Below are 20,422 nucleotides of genomic sequence, written 5' to 3'. Positions count from 1 at the left end.
CTTTCCCAACCAGTGTGCCTCCAGATGTTGTTGGACCACAACTCCCATCTTTCCTGACCATTGGCTATGCTGGCTGAGGCTGATGGGAGTTGTGGTCCAACAACATCTGGAGGCACACTGGTTGGGAAAGGCTGCTCCAGAGAATGGTAGAGGGGGGGGCCTGTAGGGGCATGGGCCTTGGCAAGTGCCCAGTTATACCTACCCCTGGCCCCCTGGACTTCATCTTCCTTGTGTAGCCTTCCCACGGTTTTCCAGTGCAGCTTCAGGGAACAGCCAAGGCTTGTCACTCCTTAGAGCAAACCTGTTGGACTTCAGGAACTTAGAGCCCTGATTTCAAGGAGTCAATTCAGAGGATGCTTTAGTTAGAGATCACCCTCCAACTTTTTTTTTGCCTTACTGCAGAAAGTCTGGTGCTTTTTCCCCCCCCAGTTAGCCTAATCTCCTCAGGTGTGGGTGGCACAGTCTTCCCCAAACTGGTGCCCCCTAAATGGTTTGGACTCCAACTCCCATCAGCCCCAGACACCACAGCTGTATGAAGCAGAGGCTGCTTCCATCTTTTTTTGAGAGAGAGGCTTGGTTTTAGCTTACTGATTTATTTTATTTGTGACATTTAAATCCCACCTCTCCTCCTTCAAGAAGCTCAAGGTGGCGTACGAACATGGTTCTCTCTCCCCTCCCGATTTTATCCTCACAACAACCCTGTGAGGGAGGTTAGGCTGAGAGGCAGTGACTGGCCCAAGGTCACCCAGGGAGTTTCATGGCCGAACGGGGATTTGAACCCTGGGCTCTCCCAGGCCGACACTCTAACCACTACACCACACTGGTTTTGACATGAGCAGCGATGTTATAGGCCAGGTGAAGCTCTACTTTCACTGCATAACCTTTGTGGTGGCCTCCAGTTTATAACCCTGCTAACTGGGTTTTTTTAAACTATCAATATTGAAATTAGTACGAAAAACATTTTTTCCGTCTGTACAGCAAAAAAATGCTACTTAAACTGAACGCATTGCGATTGCAGCAACATGGTTGCCCCCCAATTAAACGCTCCCAATCTCTACTTCCAATGCAAAACAAACGTTCAACACCGTGTTGTTCACATTTAATCGGTAGTAACAGATAATCACGCTTAAATCAATAAGCACTTTGTGCTAAACAAATAATGCATTATATGTGGGTGTTTTTTTTAATTAGAGCTTTGTTTTTCTTTTTTCAAATACCCACTCAGGGGAATTGGACCCTCCCGATACTATTTGAATACACTGTGAAGAAAATATGCCCATTAATTAAAATAGGTGCATAATACAGCAGTAATAAAAAGCATCTGGATGGAACATGGCAGGTTGAACATACCAAAAAGTGCAATATCCTTAATAGTTAGTGTGTCCCTCTGCCCCATTTTAGAGAGGACAGCCCTCTATTTGAAGAGCTGCCCGGGCCAAATCTAGTATAAAGATGAAGAATGCTGAGAAAGTAGAGTGGGGAACGTGAACTTGCCCATCCACAGTTAACACCTGGACTGCAGACTGAGCAGTCACACAGAGCTCATCTGGTGCACAGGAATCTGCCCTACTGAGTCAGTCCATCTCGCTCAGTATTACCTACACTGACTGGCAGCAGCTCTCCAGGTTTTCAGACCAGGAGTGTGCTCCCAGCCCTGCCTGGAGAAGCCAGTGGGGACTGAACATGAGACCTTCTGTAGGCCAGGCTGGTGCTCAGTCACTCAGCTATGACTCTGGCCAGAATGTTGTGCCCCACCATGGTGGGACGCAGGGTATTTCGACTGAAACAATAGTCGGGATGGAATAATCTGTCTATTTTGGTTCTCTCCACTCCTTCTTTTTCCAATCTTAAATTCAGTTCTCCACATTTTTGCAGCAATTTATAATTAAAATCCTCATGAAAATTTGTGCAAATTCTCCTAAGAAACATTTTTGCAGGCAGTTTTGATTAATGTGTACATTTTTGCAAGCCAATTCTCAACATGTAACGCATTTCTGAATGTTATTTTCATATATTAGTTGTTATGCACACTTTCCCCTCCCACATGCATTTTTGCAAACATTCGTTGGTTAGCAAACAGCATCGCAACACTCGACCAAGTGCACATTTCGAAGGAGGGCTGTGTTCCAGTGCTCTTATTGTTTTGGAAAGTGCAGATCTGATAGATTTGGCTTGAAATGCAAACTGAATCAAATTTCGCGCCCATCCCAAAATCATAGGAACTATTCCTAAATGTGCATCACTACATATAAATGATGCAAAGCTGCACCCTCTTCTTTGGCAAGCAGCCCGCCCTAAATGCAATTCGGCTGGTAGCTTGATTAGCGCTAGGAGTTGCCTATGTGGAATCAGGGCCATGGCTACATCCGCACCATACATTTAAAGCATTATTATACCACTTTAAACCATCAGGGCTCCCCCCCCCAAAAATCCTGGGAACTGTTGTTTGCAAAGGGTGCGGAGGGTCGTTAGGAGACTCCCTATTCCCCTCACAGAGTGACTTGAGGTGAATGTGGCCCATTAAGGCAAATGAGGCTCTACCTACCACCTCAGTCTTCGGCAGCCCCCACTGGCTTTCCTTCCTACTTACGGCCAGTCCAAGGGGTGGCCCTGGCTGTCAGCTTCAGGCTCAGTGTTGCCCCATAAAACTCAGTCATGCTAGAATTGTGCCCAGTTCCGATTTGGTACTGAATTTTCCATGCATTCACTTATTCTCTGCTGTGGCAGATCGGATTTTTATGTCGCAATTTTCTGTGGCTACTTTCAAAGACAGATTTTTTTTAAAAAATGGCCTCTAAAATCTTGATATTAAGAACAAAAATTTTATCAATATTTCCTTTAAAAATATTAGTATTAATATTTTTTGTGATGAGGCAAAAGCAGGATCTGTAAAAGCAGTGGCTAAGGGACGAATAACAGATTCGAATCAACCCTGGCCTGTTAGGTCAACGGAATGCCTTTGGACCGGCACTGGCCAACGGATCCTATCCCTAGCCTTAAGAGTTAGGAGGCAAGTTTATACTGGTGCTTTAACATGTGGGTGGACCCAGAGAATCCCGGGGAGTGTCGGGGAAAAGCAGACGGCACAAGAGTAAACTCCACTCTGCCCTTTGTGACCCCACCTTGCTCTCCTTTCCAACAGGGTGCCCTGTGTTCCCAAAGACCCATGTCGTAAAAGATTCAGCCCTCCTCAGCTAAGCCCAATTAATACCAATAATCAAAAGCCATAAACGCCACAAGGGAGAGTGCCCAGAGTCCTGCTAGGCTCACTGGCAGCCGTGTGCCGGTTCAAAGATGCTTTTGCAGTGATTCAGTCATCTAGGGCCAGAGGTGGCCCAAAATTGCTCAAAAAATAATTTCCTGAGAATTTCTCTTAAGAGCATTCTAAGAATGGCAAGCCCTCCTGAGAATATTTGGCAAAATCCTCCACCTCAACTTCTCTGCTCTCTGAATATATATAAAAATTGCCCAAGCAAAATCAAGAGTCTTGTGGCACCTTAAAGACAAACCGTTTTCATGATGGGATATGCTTTCGTGGCTACCCCTTTGAATATTGTTAAAGCCGTGGGCTTGCCCTCTATACTTTCCTGACCTCTCCTCTCTCAGCCCACCGCTTTCTTCGAGATAGCGCCATTCAGCCTTTTCCCAGAAGTATTTTCGGAGGAACGTGCCGATTGTCTCTTCCATCCCTCCTGCTGCTGCTGGAGAATTCTGTCTCCTCGCCTGGGTGGGTGGGGGATTATTCAGTAAAATAGCCTTCTCCATTACACCACCCACAAATAGGGTGGAGAGTTTGGGGAGGCCGTTTTTTGCCTAGCCCTCGATTGCACCCTGCACATCCTCAGATAGCCTCTGCTACTGCACTTTTTATTAATAGTGCCCCCACTGCTAAGGCCAATCATCACCCAATTTCTTGCCTTTTAAAAACAAACACACACCAGGTCATCCTGCGCCAGTATCTGCTTGGGAGCAGAGGCGGACAGCACAACCGCTGTTGCACGGCCAAGAGTGCAACAGCTTGTGCGTGGGTTTTTTTTTTTTGAATGCACCCTAATAAACATCACCTGGAGGACGCAAGGACTGCTCTGTGCAGCTCAGCACAAAACAAAGAATGGGTTTGTGTGACCGTCACACCCTGAAGCACATGACCGATACTGGGACAGGTGCAAGATACTTGGCCTGTTGCCACCCAGGGCACTGGGAGGCAGCAGTTTAACTCTTCCGTGGTCCCTGCAGTCTTGGGAAGGTGCTGACTGAGAGCTAGGGGGGCAGTGCAAGTCTCCACACCACCCAGCAAGGAGAAGAAATGCAACCCACCCTCCAATTTTTTATTCTGCAGAAAAGAGGTTCTGCCTTGCAAAAAGCTCAGCCCTGCCAGGTTGCTATTCTCTGTGCTGCAGATGATATCTCTGGTTTGGCACTGTGAGTCAGACACGAAAAAAATACAAGATTTAGCAACTCACCACCCCCACAGCTGGTCAGCAGCTATGCAGGCCTCTTTTGCAGAAAGTCAAGTGTGGGACAGTGGCCACTCGCTGCATTTTAGCCTGGTCTACCTCCCAGGGTAGTTGTGCAGATGAAATGAGTGACTGTGTGTGAGACAGCTCCTTGGAAGAAGGGGGTGTGTGTGATGCGTCCTTCCCTGGCTCTCCCTGTCAGGTTCCTACCTGCTCGTGGTTACTGCCTGTCTCTAGGCACCACCAGGGACTCCACCAGTCCGGACCACACTCTCTTATGGTTTCTCTCCCCGCTCTAGCACAGATCTCAACAGATCCCCCTGCTAGGCAACCACCAGTAACATCCCAATACTAGTATTCCCAGAGACTCTGAATACTGGTATTGTTATTCTCTTCACCGCTGCCACCATTTGTTACAGTTCCCCTTCAGCCTTGGTCATTACCTGACCCTCCCTTCTGGTCTGTGAAACCCCAGCCAAGGATCAGGCCTTTGGTAAACCAAATTAAGTATTTATTACAGATAACAAAGCTAACAAGATTAACAAGATTTCTTCTTAAGGCACATAAGCATATGGTTTTACTCAATACTAATCCGAACTCCACCTCCCTCCTGGTAAACAACTCTCTAAACCCCACCAAGCAACCCACTCTTTCTCTTCTCCCCCCAGATTCCACAATTTACCACCTCACATTCCCCCAGATTTACCTGTCATCCTTTCATTTATACTGTCAGCCATTTTAAACATTCAGCCAATCATCAAGCATTCTATTGCCCATTCACTCCCCCTCCTCTTTCACTACTTACCATGTACCAGCACTTACCATATATACACTAATATATAGGAACATCACAGGGGATACATATGCAAGGAATATATGTGGCTGGGGTTACTCAGTAGTTTCAGAAAGGTATGCTGCCCATGCGCAGAGGCAATCTCATCATCATGTCATTATTTTTTCCCAGATCTGGATTCTGCCACAGACAAAGTCCTGGGGAAGGGAATGTCAAGAGTTTTGCTTCTAATTCATACTGAGAAGGGACCAAGGGCAATTCAGTCCACTCCCTGTCCCAAAGCAAGACAGTCTACAGACCGGACCCCACAGATCAGCGATTCAGTCCCAACCTCCACAGGGCGCGGGAAGTCATTGCACCACAAAACAGCTGCAGGTGACTTAAGGAAGTGAGCCAAGCAACATTCTGAAGGGAAACGTAAGCTTGCACTGGCTGCCTGTATGTTTCCGAGCTCGATTCAAGGTGCTGGTTTTAACATATAAAGCCTTACACGGCTTGGGACCACAATACCTGATGGAACGCCTCTCCCGACACGAACCCACCCATACACTACGCTCAATATCAAAGGCCCTCCTCCGCGAGAAGCTCGGAGGATGGCAGTAAGGGGGAGGGCCTTCTCAGTGGTGGCCCCCAAATTATGGAATGATCTCCCTGACGAGGTATGCCTGGCGCCAACCCTGTTATCTTTTCAGCGCCCGGTCAAGACTTTCCTCTTCTCCCAGGCATTTTAGCATGTGTTTTTAAATGGCTTTTTAAAAATGTGTTTTTAAAATTTGTATATTTGTTTTTAATGTTTTCAATTGTTGTAAACCACCCAGACAGCTTTGGCTATAATAATAACTTCCCCAATGGATCCAACCCACCAAGAGCTCTTGGCTTTAGCTTCCTTGTTGTCAACAGCAGCCAGTCAAATGCCTCCAGGGAACTCGCAAGTGACAGATATCCCCCTGCTGATTGCCCCGTCACCTGATATGCTGCTTCTGAACACGCTGCCTCCATTTGTTGCATTTCTAGTTTACAGCCATAGCCGTGTTTATCTTTTTAAAATCTCTTTAAGCGAAAGGGGAGGTTAAACATGAAAGCAGGGGCCATAATCCCCTGGCAAGCATGACCCTGGATCAGGCCTGAAGCTGCTCCAAGTGTGTCCCCAAACACCCAGCCCCTGCCCCCCCAGCAAGAAAAAGATGCTGTGCTTCACAGATTCCTGCTCTGTGTCCCTCCTCCAGCGATAATTCCTGAGATGGGAGGGACTTTGGAAGCTGCCTTATACTGAGTCAGACCCTGAATCCATCTAGCTCAGTATTGTCTACACTGACTGTCAGCAATGGCTCTCCAGGGTTTCAGGCAGCGGCTCTGTCCTGGCCCTGCTTGGAGATGCTGACAAGGATTGAATCTGGGAGTGTCCGTGTGCAAAGCAGAGGCTCTAACCACTGAGCTACATGGGCCCTTCCCCACAATGGAAGGAATTGCTCCAGCTTTCCTCCCTGAGAAGCAAACGTTGGTCTCTGTTTCCACAAGGGTGACTGCGTTCACGCTTCTGTTTGGCTTGCAGCGAGGCAGAGAAGGGGAAGCACTTTCCCCGACTCGGGAAGTGCCTTCAGAATAAAACAAAGTTGTTTAAAACGTTTTGGAAATAAACCCACACAGGTGCTCCAGCCCTGCTGGAAATTACACCCCTCCACACAAAACCTGTCCCCAAAGCGCAGATTTGTGGGGTCTAGTTGCCATTTTTCAGCAGTGATTGCAAAGCACTTTGCACTTGGCAGCAGTGCTTGTTATTCTGTCCCTGGATTCCATCCTGTACATGGAGGAGAGCAGCGTGGCAAAGGCGCCTGGGTCCGATCTTTCCCTACTCCCTTGCAAATCCTATGGGGTAAGAATTCATTTTTTTTGCCAAGAAAGGGCCTGAACTGCGTTAAATATGTAGTTCCCTGCCCTTTCTCTCTCTGTATGTGTGTGTATGAAGGGTCCTGTGTCATTCAAAAGCTTGCAAATATTGCAGGCTTTTGAATATATCTACCTATATATTCAAGCTTTTTGCATATATGAAGAGTCCTGTGTCATTCAAAAGCTTGCAAAACCCCTTCTCAGCGCTCTCTGGCTCCCCCTGGTGGCAAGTGCGCGCACCGCCTGCCGCCCTTTCTCAAAGCCGGAAGAGGCGGAGCTTCGCCCTTCAACTCCATCGCCGTGGAGGCCGATCCAGAAGTGAGCCGTAGCCGCGCCCCTTTGTCTCCTTGGTGACCGCTGAGCCCGCCCAGGGATGCTGCGCGCTCTCGGCTTCCCTCGCTCCCCGTCGCGCTGGGCCCCGCTCCAGTCCCTCCGGCGGCGCCGCACCGGGCCGACCCGGCAACGGAAGGGTCTCGCCAGCCACGCCGTGACGTAAGCGCGTCGGGAGGGGTTGAACGCTGAGGGGGAGGGATGGGACACGGCGAGGGTGTGCGTGCGTGTGGTGACGCTTCCCTTCCCAGAATGCCCCGCGAAGGCATAGCCTCTCCCGGAGCCGGCCAGGTGCCCGGATGTTGACGGAAGTCTACCACAGAGAGGCCGAGAGATGAAAAGCCTAGCGCGGCGCGTCCCTAGTCTCCCATTGACGCCCAGCTGGTTCCCCGGATTTTTTTTATTTTCTGCAGTTTTGGATAACGCACATTTTTTTGCAAGCAGTTTCCTTTTGTATTTTTGCATGTTATTTTCTCGAATATATTCGTTTCATGCACATTTTCCCCGGCCCTGCCATATGTATTTTTATAAACATAGGTTAGTTAGAGAACCTCGCCGCAAAATTCAGAGAAGTGCAAATTTCGAAGGGTGGCCGCGTTTCAGTCTCGTATTGTTTTGGAAAGTGCACATTTGATAGATTTGGCTTTAAATGGGAACCGAATCCAGTTTCTCCCCTGTCTCTGCCACCACCACCAGGTCCCTCCAAACAGCAAAAAGCTCCCACAGTGGCAGGAGCTCTTGCTGTTGCTCAGGTTTCAGTGGGTGGGTGGGTGGGTGGGAGGGAGGGAGGGAGGGAGGGGGAAAAAACCAACCCCCCCTTTAATTATTATTTTTTAAATGCCTTGCAAAATTGGCGTGGAGGTGGTTGCGTCTGGCAGTTGTAATTATTATTAGTTACTGCATAGTCGCTGTCCAATAAAAAAACTCCCAGACCAGCTTAACAAGATAAAAGAGATAAAATCAAGTTTTATGAGTTTCCCACCCAGAGTCTATGGCAGATGTGGGGAACCTTTGGCCCTCCAGATGTTGCTGAAATACACTTTCCAGTGTCCCTGCTTGCTGGGGCTGAGGGGAGTTGTAGTTCAGCATCATCTGTAGGGCCAAAGGTTCCCCATACCTGGTCTAGAAAGAAAATACGTCTTCATGCAATGCATAGTTAACCTATAGAATTTGCGCAGGAGGCAGTGATAGCCGCTGTGTTGGATGGCTTTAAAAGAGGATGAGACAAATTCATGGAGGAAAAGGCTATCAGTGGCTACTAGCCACAATGGCTATGCTCTGCCTCCAAAGGTAGTATGCCTCCAAATGTCAGGTGCTGGGAATCCCAAGTGGGGAGAGTGCTCTTGTGCTCAGGTCCTGCTTGCAGGCTTCCCATAGAGGCATCTGGTTGGCCACTGTGCGAACAGGATGATGGACTAGATGGGCCAATAGCCTGACCCAAAAGGCTCCTCTTATATTCTCTTCTTGTGGTTCTATACATATAAGGGAACTTCTCATTGTTGCCGCTCTGTGGCACTTCCCTGACACTTGTAGCAGTGCCCAGGCCCAGAGTTCGTTTTCCTGCTTACAATCTCTCTCTCTCTCTCTCTCTCTCTCTCTCTCTCTCTCTCTCTCTCTCTCTCTCTCTCTGCAGGCCAGTGCCTGTGTCATATTCGGTGTTTGATGGACCGTCCCCTGAGCTGCCACTTGTTTTCCTCCACGGGCTGTTTGGAAGCAAAGCTAACTTCACAACGCTGGCCAAAAAGTTGGTGCTCCAGACTGGCCGCAAGGTGGGTGGGAGTCAGTCTCGGGAAGGGGGAGGCTGGCTGCTGTTTGGGGGATCAGCAGCTATCACTCCAAGGACCTGTTGACACAACTTGGAGAGCCAGAAGTTGTTATCTTGAGTCAACAGATTCTATAGAACCAAAGAAAACATTCCGAGGTGTGTGGAGGAAGCGGACAGAGAAAAGCTTTTATCTCTCTCTCTCATAAAACTAGAACCCAATGGGGTCATCCGATGAAGCTGATTGTCGGAAGGTTCAGGATGGACAAAAAATGTATAACTATGGAATTTGCTCCCACAACGTGTTGTGACAGTCACCGGCAATAATGCCTTTAGGAGAGGATTAGACAAATTCGTGGAGGATCAGACTTATCAGTCGCTACTAGCCACAACGGCTATGTTCTGCCTCTGAACCTCAAGTCCCGGGAACCCTAAGTCGGGCGACTGCTGCTGTTGTGCTCAGGTCCTGCATCCAGGCTTTCCATAATGGGGCGTCTGGTTGGTCACTGTGAGGACCACATGCTGGACTGGATGCCCCCCCTTGCCCCAATCCACCTGCGGGGCTCTTTTTACGCCTTTAAGAGGTTTTCCAGTTATTGACTGGTTCAGGCGTCCCAGACCAGCATGCTTCTTGCATTGTTCTACATTGTGCAAGTCGGAGAATAAAGAGCCTTTGACTCTTTTTAATCTGTGAGCTGCTCTCCTGCCTTTACCCTGCGCTGACCCTTGGGACGACCCCATGAGTCAGTGCTGTTTTTGCCATTCTGCATGACGTGCCCCCCCCCAGGCAGCCCAGGCTGAGCCAGAACTGGCACCTAAACCTTCTAAGTGCTCTTTTCCTTTGAACCACTTGTCTCAGTCATCCACCACCCTGGCTGTGCATTCTTGGGGAAGGTCCATGGCTCAGTAGCAGAGCATCTGCATGGCAGGCAGAAGGTCCCAGGTTCAGTCCCCAATGGCGGGATGAGGACAAACTCTGCCTGAAACCTTGGGGAGCTGCTGCTGGCAGTCAGTGTAGACAGTACTAAGCTAGATGGACCAATGCTCTGGCTCAGTACAAGGCTGCTTGTTCCATACGATGTGAGAAAAGGAGATTGATTCATGGCGTAGGAGGAGTCTTTTTGCATCACGGCAGGGTGGAGTCGGGGTCATCCAGTGCACCTGGGCGAAAGTCCTGGCTGTTCAGGAAGAAGCTGCAATGGCTCGTCTGGGTCTTGCGCTAGTTCATCCGCCCTGCACCAACCTGCTGCTGTCCCTCTTCTCCTGCCCAGTTAGGTGCTGACGGTGGACGCCCGCAACCATGGCGACAGCCCCCACAGCCCGTTCATGACCTACGAAGCCATGAGTGCTGACATCCACCTCCTCCTCCACCAGCTACACCTCCACAGATGTGTCTTGGTTGGGCACAGCATGGGTGGCAAGACGGCCATGGTGATCGCACTGCAGTGGGTAAGTGGAGCATCGCCCGGGTGCCCTTCCTGCCTTCTGCTTCTGCTGGCATTGAAAATGGGGAGGGGGCACACAATGGCTTAAGGAGGAAGCGCATCTTCCAGGCTGCGTTTTGGGGGGAGTTGATTATTGAGGACAGGGAGATTGTGGGGTGGGGATTAGCCACGTTTCTTGTGAGTGGAAGAAGCCCCAAGGGAGAGAGATAGGAAAGGGAGGGGAGACAAAATAGATGGAGCGAGGGGTGGGTGTGAATCGATCAGACCACTAGACGTCTCCTAGGCCACATCCGCACTAGACATTGAAAGCACCATTATATCACTTCAACAGTCATGGCTTTCCCTAAAGAACCTGCAGATATCATCGTGCTGTTGTATAAATCTATGGCGCGGCCGCGTTTGGAATCCTGTGGGCAGTTCTGGTCACCTGACCTCAAAAGGGATATTGTAGAGCTGGAAAAGGTTCGGAAGAGGGCAACCAGAATAATCAAAGGGATGGAGCGACTCCCCTGTGAGGGAAGGTTGCAGCATCTGGGAGCCTTTTAGTTTAGAGAAAAGGTGAGTCAGAGATGACACAACAGAAGTGTAAAATTATGCACGGCATGAACAAAGCAGATAGAGAAATGTTTTTTGTCTCTCTCACATAACTCTGGAACCCGTGAACATCCAGTGAAGCTGAATGTTGGAAGATTCAGGACAGACAAAAGAAAGGACGTCTTCACACAGTGCAGAGTTGAACTATGGGAATTCGCTCCCAGGGGAGGCAGTGATGGCCACCAACTTGGATGGCTTTGAAAGAGGATGAGACAGATTTGATGGAGGATAAGGCTGTCGGTGGCTCCTAGTCATGATGGCTATGTTCTGTCTCCAGTGTTGGAGGCAGCGTGTTTCTGAATCCCAGCTGCTGGAAACCGCAGGAGGGGAGAGTTGCTCTTGTGCTCGGGTCCTGCTTGCAGGCTTCCCTTTGGGGTATCAGGTTGACCACTGTGAGAACAGGATGCTGGACTAGATGGGCTGCTGGCCTGACCCAGCAGGCTCTTCTTATATTCTTACATTAATCCTCAGAACTGTAGTTTCTTAAGGGTGTTGAGAGTTGTTATGAGATCCTTTTCCCCGCAGGGAAAATGTAGGGGAGGGGAAGGCTGCTGACAGATACTACTCTGGAACACAGGGCCCTGGCTTGTCCTGAGTGAGACCATTGGTCCGTCTTAGGGAAGAACTGCATGTCAGGCTTGTCCTCTTTACTAAGGGCAAGACAGCCTGAACCTGTATAACTGCACTGTAAGAACGATAACTTGCAAGGCCTTGTGCTTGAGCTTCCTTTTCCCTCCTCCCTCCCCATGCTTTTTCCTCATGTGCCATGTCTTTTTGGATTGCGAGCCTTGAAGGGCTGTCGTGGTCGTGGCTTTGTGTAAAACACCACGGAATTAAATTGGGACGCCAGGGATTATACAAAGTTCAAAATATCTGTGAGATCACTGCAGCTTTGTAGGCAGCGTAAGGTTTCTTGGCGCTGCAACCTGAAGAGCATGCCTCTTAGTGCACGCAGAGTGCCTTAGTCATAGCTGGGCCATGTTCGCTTGGACTTGGGCAGGGAGGGCAAAGGGTTTGGACAGATGTTGTATGCCCCGGCCCTTCTCTTTCCAAAAGGGAATCCCTTCTTGCTCTCAGGCGTGTGCCATGTGGACATCTGATGCAGGCTGGCACCTCCTTTCTGCCCCAATCTCCATCTCTCCCTTGGAGGAGTTTAGGATGCTTGTTAGATCTGGGGGAATAGCCCACTTGCACTTTGTTGCGCCTGCAGTCGTGGTTTCCTCTGACCCCCTTGGCTCCTTTGTCTCTCCGCACCCCAGCCAGAGTTGGTGGAGCGCCTGGTGTGTGTCGACATCAGTCCTAGCAAGACGACGGCCGTCTCAAGCTTCCAGGACTTCATTGCTGCCATGAAGGCAGTGGAGATCCCCCAGGGCATTCCTCGTTCCACGGTGCGCCGCCTGGCCGAAGAGCAATTGCGTCCAACCATTCAGGTATAGCTGGCTGTCTTAAGAGACACAGGCCAGGCCACCACCACCCCGCAAGCTGCCTCATTCCTGGCATGTGGACAGGGAAAATGTAGGGGAGGGGAAGGCTGCAGACAGATACTACTCTGGAACACAGGGCCCTGCCTTGTCCTGAGTGAGACCATTGGTCCATCTTAAGGGAAGAACTGCATGTCAGGCTTGTCCTCTTTACTAAGGGCAAGACAGCCTGAACCTGTATAACTGCACTGTAAGAACGATAACTTGCAAGGCCTTGTGCTTGAGCTTCCTTTTCCCTCCTCCCTCCCCATGCTTTTTCCTCATGTGCCATGTCTTTTTGGATTGCGAGCCTTGAAGGGCTGTCGTGGTCGTGGCTTTGTGTAAATAATAAATAAATAATAAATAAGTTGCTCTGGGGTAGCTTTTTGGCTCCACGCAATAAATAAATGGTAGCTCAGTACTGCTTACGCCAACAGGCAGCAGCTGCCCTTGGTTGCAGGCAGGGGACACCCCCAGCCCGCCCTGGGCTCCTACTGGGAGGAAGGGCGGCATATAAATTTAACTAATAAGTAACAAATAAATACCTGGAGACGCTGCTGGGGATTGAACTGGGACCTTCTGCATGGAAGGCAGATGCTCTGCTGCTGACCTGTGGCCTGTGACTGAAACGGGATACCTGTCCACTCAGAGCTGGGCGGAGGTGTTGCAGGGGTCTCTGGGGCACACAAGGACTTGCAGATCCGAATCCTGAATTCTGTGCTTAGTAACCACGATTGCACAGACTGCCTGTTGCCGGGCCCCCACAAACCCCGTCCCTCTCTTTTGTGCAGGAGCCGACCATCCGCCAGTTTCTGCTCACCAACCTGGTGTACTCCGAAGAGCAGTTTGTCTGGCGCGTGAATCTGGAGGCTGTTTCCCGGCATCTGGGCGAACTGATAGGCTTCCCTGATTTCCAGGCGACCTACCCAGGGCTTGCTCTGTTCCTTGGAGGCTCCAAGTCTGGCTATATCAGGTGAGCCATTGCCAACCCTGTCCGAGGGTTTCAGAAGATGGCCCTGAGCTTGACCTGAGCTGGAATCGGCAAAGCGTCAGCCCCCATCAAACCCTGTTTCCAAGCTTCAACCCCAGAAGATTCCAATGGATTACTAAGGAGAATCGCCTTTAGGGACCCCAGGCAGCATATTTTGTACATTAGTGTTAAACTGGGATCTCCCTGTCCAACAGATTATTACCACCTAGGAGAGTCCCCTGTACAGTTCTGGCTGCCTCACTTCGAAAAGGATATTGGAGAGTTGGAAAAGGTTCACAAAAGGGAAACCAAGATGTTCAGGGGGATGGAGCGACTCCCCTATGAGGAAAGGTTGCAGCATTTGGGGCTTTTTAGTTTAGAGAAAAGGCGAGTCAGAGGTGACATGATAGAAGCGTATAAAATTATGCATGCCATTGAGAAAGTGGATAGAGAAAAGTTCTTCTCCCTCATAATACTAGAACTCGTGGACATTCAAAGAAGCTGAACGTTGGCAGACAAAAGGAAGTGCTTCTTCATGCAGCGCATATTTGCAGCGATAGCCACCAACTTGGATGGCCTTTAAAGAGGATGAGACAAATTCATGGAGGATAAGGCTATCAATGGCTACTAGCCACACTGGTTCTGCTCCGCCTCCACAGACGGATGCCAGTGGCTAGGAACTGCAAGAGGGGAGAGTGCTCTTGCACTCAGGTCCTGCTTGTGGGCTTCTTCTTGGCCACTGTGAGATGGCCCTCTGGCCTGATCCAGCAGGCTCTTCTTATATTAGCCATGGGGAAGCTGTGGCTCTCTAGATGCTCCTAGCCTGCAACTCCCATCAGCCCCAGCCAACATGGCCAGTGGTCAGGCACGATGGGAAATGGAGTCCAGTAGCCTCCAGGGAGCCACAGGTTCCCCATCCCTGACCTAGGGGAACTTTTTCCTCCTCCTGCCGGGTCTGCGTCATGTGGTCCCTGTTAGACCCTTTCTGACAAACTCCATAGTCACGGTTTAATCTGGGCTGAGTGCCAGCAGGGCTGAGCCAAAAGTGTTCTGGGACCTGGCCCAGTCTGGGTGCTGAGGCTGCCTCTCCATGGAGCCCCTCCATTCTCTGACTTTGCGACTCGGAGCTGTCTCCAGCCCTGACCATTCTACCCAACTCCCTCAGAGACATTGTGGAGGCAGAAAGATCCCCAACCCCCCCCCATCAGCCGGGCCAGGACCAACTCCCTTCCCCCCCTCAGCCGCCCCCATCTACAGCCTGCCTGCCTCAGACGGAGAGGCGAGGCAGCGTACCAGCGACACATTGCTGTTGAACTCCCCTCGTAAGCTCTTGATCTTGAAAAGTCTCCCCAAAGTGGAGTTCGACTGTCCCCTCATTAACTCGCAAAGTGCAGGATCCCGGTTTTGGTCACGCCTGACTTCTCCTGTTCGCATTCCCAGCTGTAGCCAAAGAATAAAACAGAGCGAGGTGCCTCGTAAGTGCTGGGGTTTCACGGCTATGCCTTTCTGTGAGGCGGAGCTAGTTGGCTGCATCAGCACAGCAGGTGTGCAGGGCAACATGGAAGGACTACAAAACTGCCAATTATTTAATTTTGGGGTGGAGGGCCTTTGGCACTCCAGATGTTGCTAGACTCCAACTCCCAATCCTCCCTGACCATTGGCCGTATGGGCTGCTGGGAGGTGGCGTCCAACAACATCTGGAGGGCCATAGGCAAGTCACCCCTGGTTGATTTAGTAGTGATATCCCCACTCCCAGTACAGAAATGTGGTCACAAAGGTGGACTGCGGCTCAGCCAGAAGGAAAGTGCCAGCCTTGGCATCCCATCCCTGCAGGCTTTAGAAACATAGAATTGGAAGGGATCTTGGAGGTCATCTAGTCCTATCCACTGCTAAGTGCAGGAGGCAGCCGGCTCACCCCTGACAGACATCCGTCCAGCCTCTTCTTAAGTGACTGCAATGAAGGAGAAGCCCATCACGCTCCCAAAGCAGCCTGTTCCCTTGGCCAGCAGCTCTCGCCACCAGGAAGTGTCTCTCGATGTTTAGCCGAAATCTGCTTCTCTGCCATTTCTGCCCGCTGGTCCTAATCCTGCCCTCTAGAACAAGTTTACTGTGTATTGGTTATTAGCATTCTGTGTGACGGAAACCCTTCAGATATTTGAAGACCCCTCTCATTTCCCCTTCTTGATGTAACATTAAGCAAAAGCTGGCCTCTGGATTGGCTGATTTCCTGCTCCCTGCATTCTTCCCTCCAGCTGAGCTTTTTCTTCCGTCCCCTTTCCTACAGCTCTGACGACTACCCTGAGATCGAACGGCTCTTCCCTGAGGCGGAGATCCAGTATGTCTCCGACGCTGGGCACTGGGTTCACGCGGACCAGCCCCAAGAGTTCGTGGCTGCCGTCTGCAACTTCCTCAAGCATCCTCCACCGTAGAGTCTCCAGAAAGGTCCTCGCACCGGCCTCCCAAAACAGAAAAAGCAAGAGTGCCTGTCTGCCTGTCTGTCTGTCTGTCTCTGCCCACCCCCATCACTGGTCGAAATGCTTCCTACCGGATAGCCTGCAATGCCCTTTGAGCAGCATCTATTCTCCAGCCTTCGTTGCCCAACAATACTGACACTTGCTAGTTGTGTGAGCCCCTCGATCCATTTCCTGGGAGGCCCTAGTGACTGCCATGCTCAGACCTTGCAAATGGGATCCCCCGGTGGCCAGGATGCCACTTAACTCCATGTGTACCACTCTCTGTACAGTATTTAATATTAAATAAAATGGTGTTTGGTTTTGAATGGCTGACAGCTGCCCTTCCAGAGAGCCAGGAGAAAATGGAATAGCCCAGGGCACCTCCGTCCCAGAGAGGGGGAGGAGATGGGGAGGGCTGGGGCTAGAGTTTCCGGTTGCTTCAAGGTGCTTTACAGCCCCCTTGCCATAATCCATATTCATGGATGATTTAGTCTATCCCAACCTTGAAGCACAGTTGTACACCGCCCAGAGAGCTATGCTAGTCGGGCAGTATAAAAATCTAATAAATAAATAAATAAATAAATTCCTTCACGTAAGTAAAGCAGAGGTGCGAACAATTAGCAAACCTGGGCTGCAATCCTCACCTCACTTTCCTGGGAGTAAGCCCCATCAAATTAAATAGGGCTTACTTCTAAGTAGCACGCTTAAGGATTGCGCTGTTAGCCACCTGGGATAAGCAAGGATCCTCTCTAGCCCTCCAGCCAGAGAAGCTTTTTGCATCGAGGAACATCAAATTCTGTTGAACAGGAAATCCTGGTTTGTGTTGCTGCTTTCATAGCCCGTAACCACAGCTAAGCGTGTAGGGCAAGGGTTTGGAACCTTTTTGGCTGCACGGGCCAGACGCAAGTAGTGGCCTCGCCCAGATTTGACTGGTGGGTGATGACAGCGTCATTGGCGAACCTACAAACCTGTTTGCTGTTTAAACAGTGTATCAGCTGCAAAGGAAATAGTATTTCTTTACACACACACACACACACACACACACACACACACACACACACACACACACACACACACACACACACACACACACACACACACACACACACACACACACACACACACACACACACACACACACACACACACACACACACACACACACACACACACACACACACACACACACACACACACACACACACACACACACACACACACACACACACACACACACACACACACACACACACACACACACACACACACCCCCCCCCCCCCCCCGGTGCTCAAGTCCCACTCAGCTGCGGACACACTGGACAGTCTTGAGCAGATAACTCTTTCAGGCCTCTGCTGCGAAGCCAAGTGAGGTGGGCACCTGCGGCACAGGTGGCACAGAGAGAGAGAGATGGACAGATTTCATCCATGGGGCACACTCTGTTGGGCGATTTTCTCCCTCCACCCCCTCTCTGCTTTTCCTTCCTATGTCCCAAAGGACTGAGAGAGCACCCTGCTCCATGCCAGCCCCTCTGTGCTTTGCCTCTGCACAGGAAGGATTGGACCACATGCAGGGCCCCTTTGGTGGCTGCTCCTGTGTTAAAGAGTGCATTGGATTCCTGCATTGAGCAGGGGGTTGGACTTGATGGCCTTACAGGCCCCTTCCAGCTCTACTATTCTATGATTCTATGACTGTCCTATAAAACTCCCCAGTTAGAGGGATTTCTTTGAAAAGACGATTAAAGCGTCCCTGTTTGCACACTGGCTTTCACGGCTAGTATTAAACTGGCTCAGCTGGCAACGGAGTTTTTTACAATGAGGGTGGGCTGTTTGGCAACCCGTTACGTAGTGTATGATTTGAGTGCAAATGTGGGCATTCTTAGGCGGTCTGCCAGATTCCTGTGGCTAATCCATTTTCTAAAGCAAGGCGGCCAACCTGGGCAGCCTCTTTCTCGGTAAGGCGCCGTTCATTCTTTCCATTTATATCCCGCCGCCACTCCTCTTGAAGGAGCCCAGGGCTCCATCCGTTCTCCCTTGCTGATGCTTGAACGGCATTTACTGAGATATTAAATGTTCCTAGCTGGGGAGTCTTTGCCAGCTCCCAGCCGAGGGAGCCCTCATCAGGGGAGTCCTCCAAGATCAGGAGGCAGCTCTGGACCAGACTGCACCTGGGGGCAAGTTTGGCCTCTTGACATTGAGGCGGAGCGTGTCCTGAGCCCAAGGGAGAGAGTGTTGCCTCAAACACCAGCTGGAGACCCGACCCATCTGGAGGGGGGCCTGACTGCAGGTCAGGACTCCTCAGGAGTAAAGGTCTGGCTGAAGGTAGTTCGTAGCGGTCAGCTGAGGCTTGGGGTGTGATTCCAGCAGCTACAGCTCAAAAACCCCAGTGGGAGGCTGGACTACTGGAGGAATGTATGGACTAGTCCTCTTCCTGATCTCCTATTGACCCCAGACTACTCTGGACCTGCCCCTTGCGTTGCCCACAGACTGCTTGGATCTTGACCTTGGGCTGCTCTGACCTGGCTTCTTGCCTGACCCCTTCTGCTGTTGTGGACTCTGACTTTGGACTGGCCCTGGATACTGCCTTCGTGTGGTCCTCATTGGTGTTATTGCTGAGAAATCTCTTTCCTCCTCCGGAGCTGTGGTGAGAACAAGACACTCTTTTATGAAGAGGGTGAACTCTTTGGGAGCACATTGCCCAGTGTTTGATTTGAGAGCTACTGCGGGCAGAGCGGAGTTCGCTCTGACTTAATCTTCCCCAGCCACGCACTGGGATTACTGGGCCACCAACATCTCTGGATCTACCTCAGTGGCTAGGAGTGCCTTTTACTGGCTTTGGCTGGAAAGGCACCTATGGCTGTTTCCTGACTGGGATAACTTGACCACTCACATCCATGCCCTGGTAACCTCCAATGGACTACTGCAATGCACTTGGCTGCCCCTGAGGTTTGCTAGGAAGCAGCAGCTGGTGGAAAATGCAGCGGCTCAAACTATTGCCACCATGTCATGCCGATGCTGAAAGAATTGCACTGGCTGCCCATTAGCTACTGGGCTAAGTTCAAGGTGCTGGACTGCTGCGTAACGCGCTATAGAGTAGGCTCCATGGGCCAAATTTCACAGGGGTGCAAAGCTGCCCGCTTGCGTCACAATGATATCAGGTGATTGGATGCTTTGAAGTCCCAAGGTCAGGGACTTCAAAGCACTACAATTCCAGCATGATTGCACTGGCTACCAATTAGTTTCTGGGCTCAGTTTAAAGTGCTGGTTTTGACCTATAAAGCCTTAATGGAGCTTAGGGCCTCAATACCTCAAGGGCTGTCTCTCCCCATATGAACTAGCCCGGACCCTGCAATCGTCATTGAAGGCCCTTCTTTGTGTGCCCTCTCCATGGGAAGTTGGGAGGGTGGCAACATGAGGAAAGGCCTTTTCAGTGGTGGCCCTCCGGCTGTGGAATGCTCGTGCCATCTTTAGGCACCAGGCAAAGACCTTCTTTACACCCAGGGTCTCGAGGACCTCTTAATGGGGCAGGATGTGAATTCTTGCCCTTTATTTGTATTGATTGTGTCTGTTGTAATCTGGTTTCGAATTGTCAGAAGTGTTTTTAAGTTTCATGGGTTCTATAGCTTTTAACTGGTTATGTAAGTTGCTTTGGATCACTTGGTGAGAAACGTAACCTAATAATAATACATGCAGCTGATCCGGGAGATTTTGGCTCTACCACCCATGTTGTTGTCAAGTGGATTACGACTAATGGCGACCCTATGAATCAGCGACCTCCAAGAGCATCTGTCGTGAACCACCCTGTTCAGATCTTGTAAGTTCAGGTCTGTGGCTTCCTTTATGGGATCAATCCATCTCTTGTTTGGCCTTCCTCTTTTTCTACTCCCTTCTGTTTTTCCCAGCATTATTGACCCCTTGTTATGTGCCTCAAAGTTGACTACAACTTATGGCGACCCTATGAATCAGTAACCTCCAAGAGCATCTGTCATGAACCATCCTGTTCAGATCCTGTAAGTTCAGGTCTGTGGCTTCCTTTATGGAATCATACTTAACGTTATTTCATTATGGTGGCATAGGACTATGCTGGCATTTCGTTAAAGAGTGAGGTATGGCACCAAAATGCAAAATTACTATTTTTTTTTAGTTTTAGCGTCATAATTGCTATAACATGATAATACAACCATGTTAATTTTTTAAAAAAAGATTGTTAAAAAATTTCTACGCACCAGAAAGTAGTTTTTCTAATTAACACAACAGGATTGCATTGGTATTGC

The 20,422-nt window shown here is 50.1% G+C and overlaps 2 protein-coding genes across 5 annotated transcripts in view; one reads left to right on the top strand and one right to left on the bottom strand.

Annotated features, from left to right (window-relative positions):
• The window catches only part of LOC133374241 (claudin-4-like), a 46,857-nt gene extending 42,307 nt beyond the window's left edge, over positions 1–4,550 (bottom strand). The window contains exon 1 of the mRNA XM_061604888.1: positions 4,464–4,550. The gene's annotated coding sequence lies outside the window, so the exon portion shown is untranslated. The remainder of the gene's footprint in view (positions 1–4,463) is intronic.
• Positions 1–16,460, top strand: part of ABHD11 (abhydrolase domain containing 11) — a 42,072-nt gene extending 25,612 nt beyond the window's left edge. Inside the window, exons 1-6 of one of the 4 annotated variants that reach the window (XM_061604885.1) lie at positions 7,398–7,629; positions 9,101–9,236; positions 10,505–10,678; positions 12,528–12,698; positions 13,520–13,701; positions 15,983–16,460. In XM_061604885.1, the coding sequence (XP_061460869.1) occupies positions 7,511–7,629; positions 9,101–9,236; positions 10,505–10,678; positions 12,528–12,698; positions 13,520–13,701; positions 15,983–16,127 (927 nt within the window). In that variant the 5' untranslated portion in view covers positions 7,398–7,510 and the 3' untranslated portion in view covers positions 16,128–16,460. Of the gene's footprint in view, positions 1–7,397; positions 7,630–7,697; positions 8,005–9,100; positions 9,237–10,504; positions 10,679–12,527; positions 12,699–13,519; positions 13,702–15,982 lie in introns of those variants that run through there. The other 3 variants (XM_061604883.1, XM_061604884.1, XM_061604886.1) reach the window with 3 other exon arrangements.
• The last annotated feature ends 3,962 nt before the right edge of the window (positions 16,461–20,422 follow it).

The sequence above is a fragment of the Rhineura floridana genome, chromosome 21, assembly GCF_030035675.1.
Source record: "Rhineura floridana isolate rRhiFlo1 chromosome 21, rRhiFlo1.hap2, whole genome shotgun sequence".
NCBI lineage: Eukaryota > Metazoa > Chordata > Lepidosauria > Squamata > Rhineuridae > Rhineura > Rhineura floridana.
This window is presented reverse-complemented; position numbering and strand designations above follow the sequence as displayed.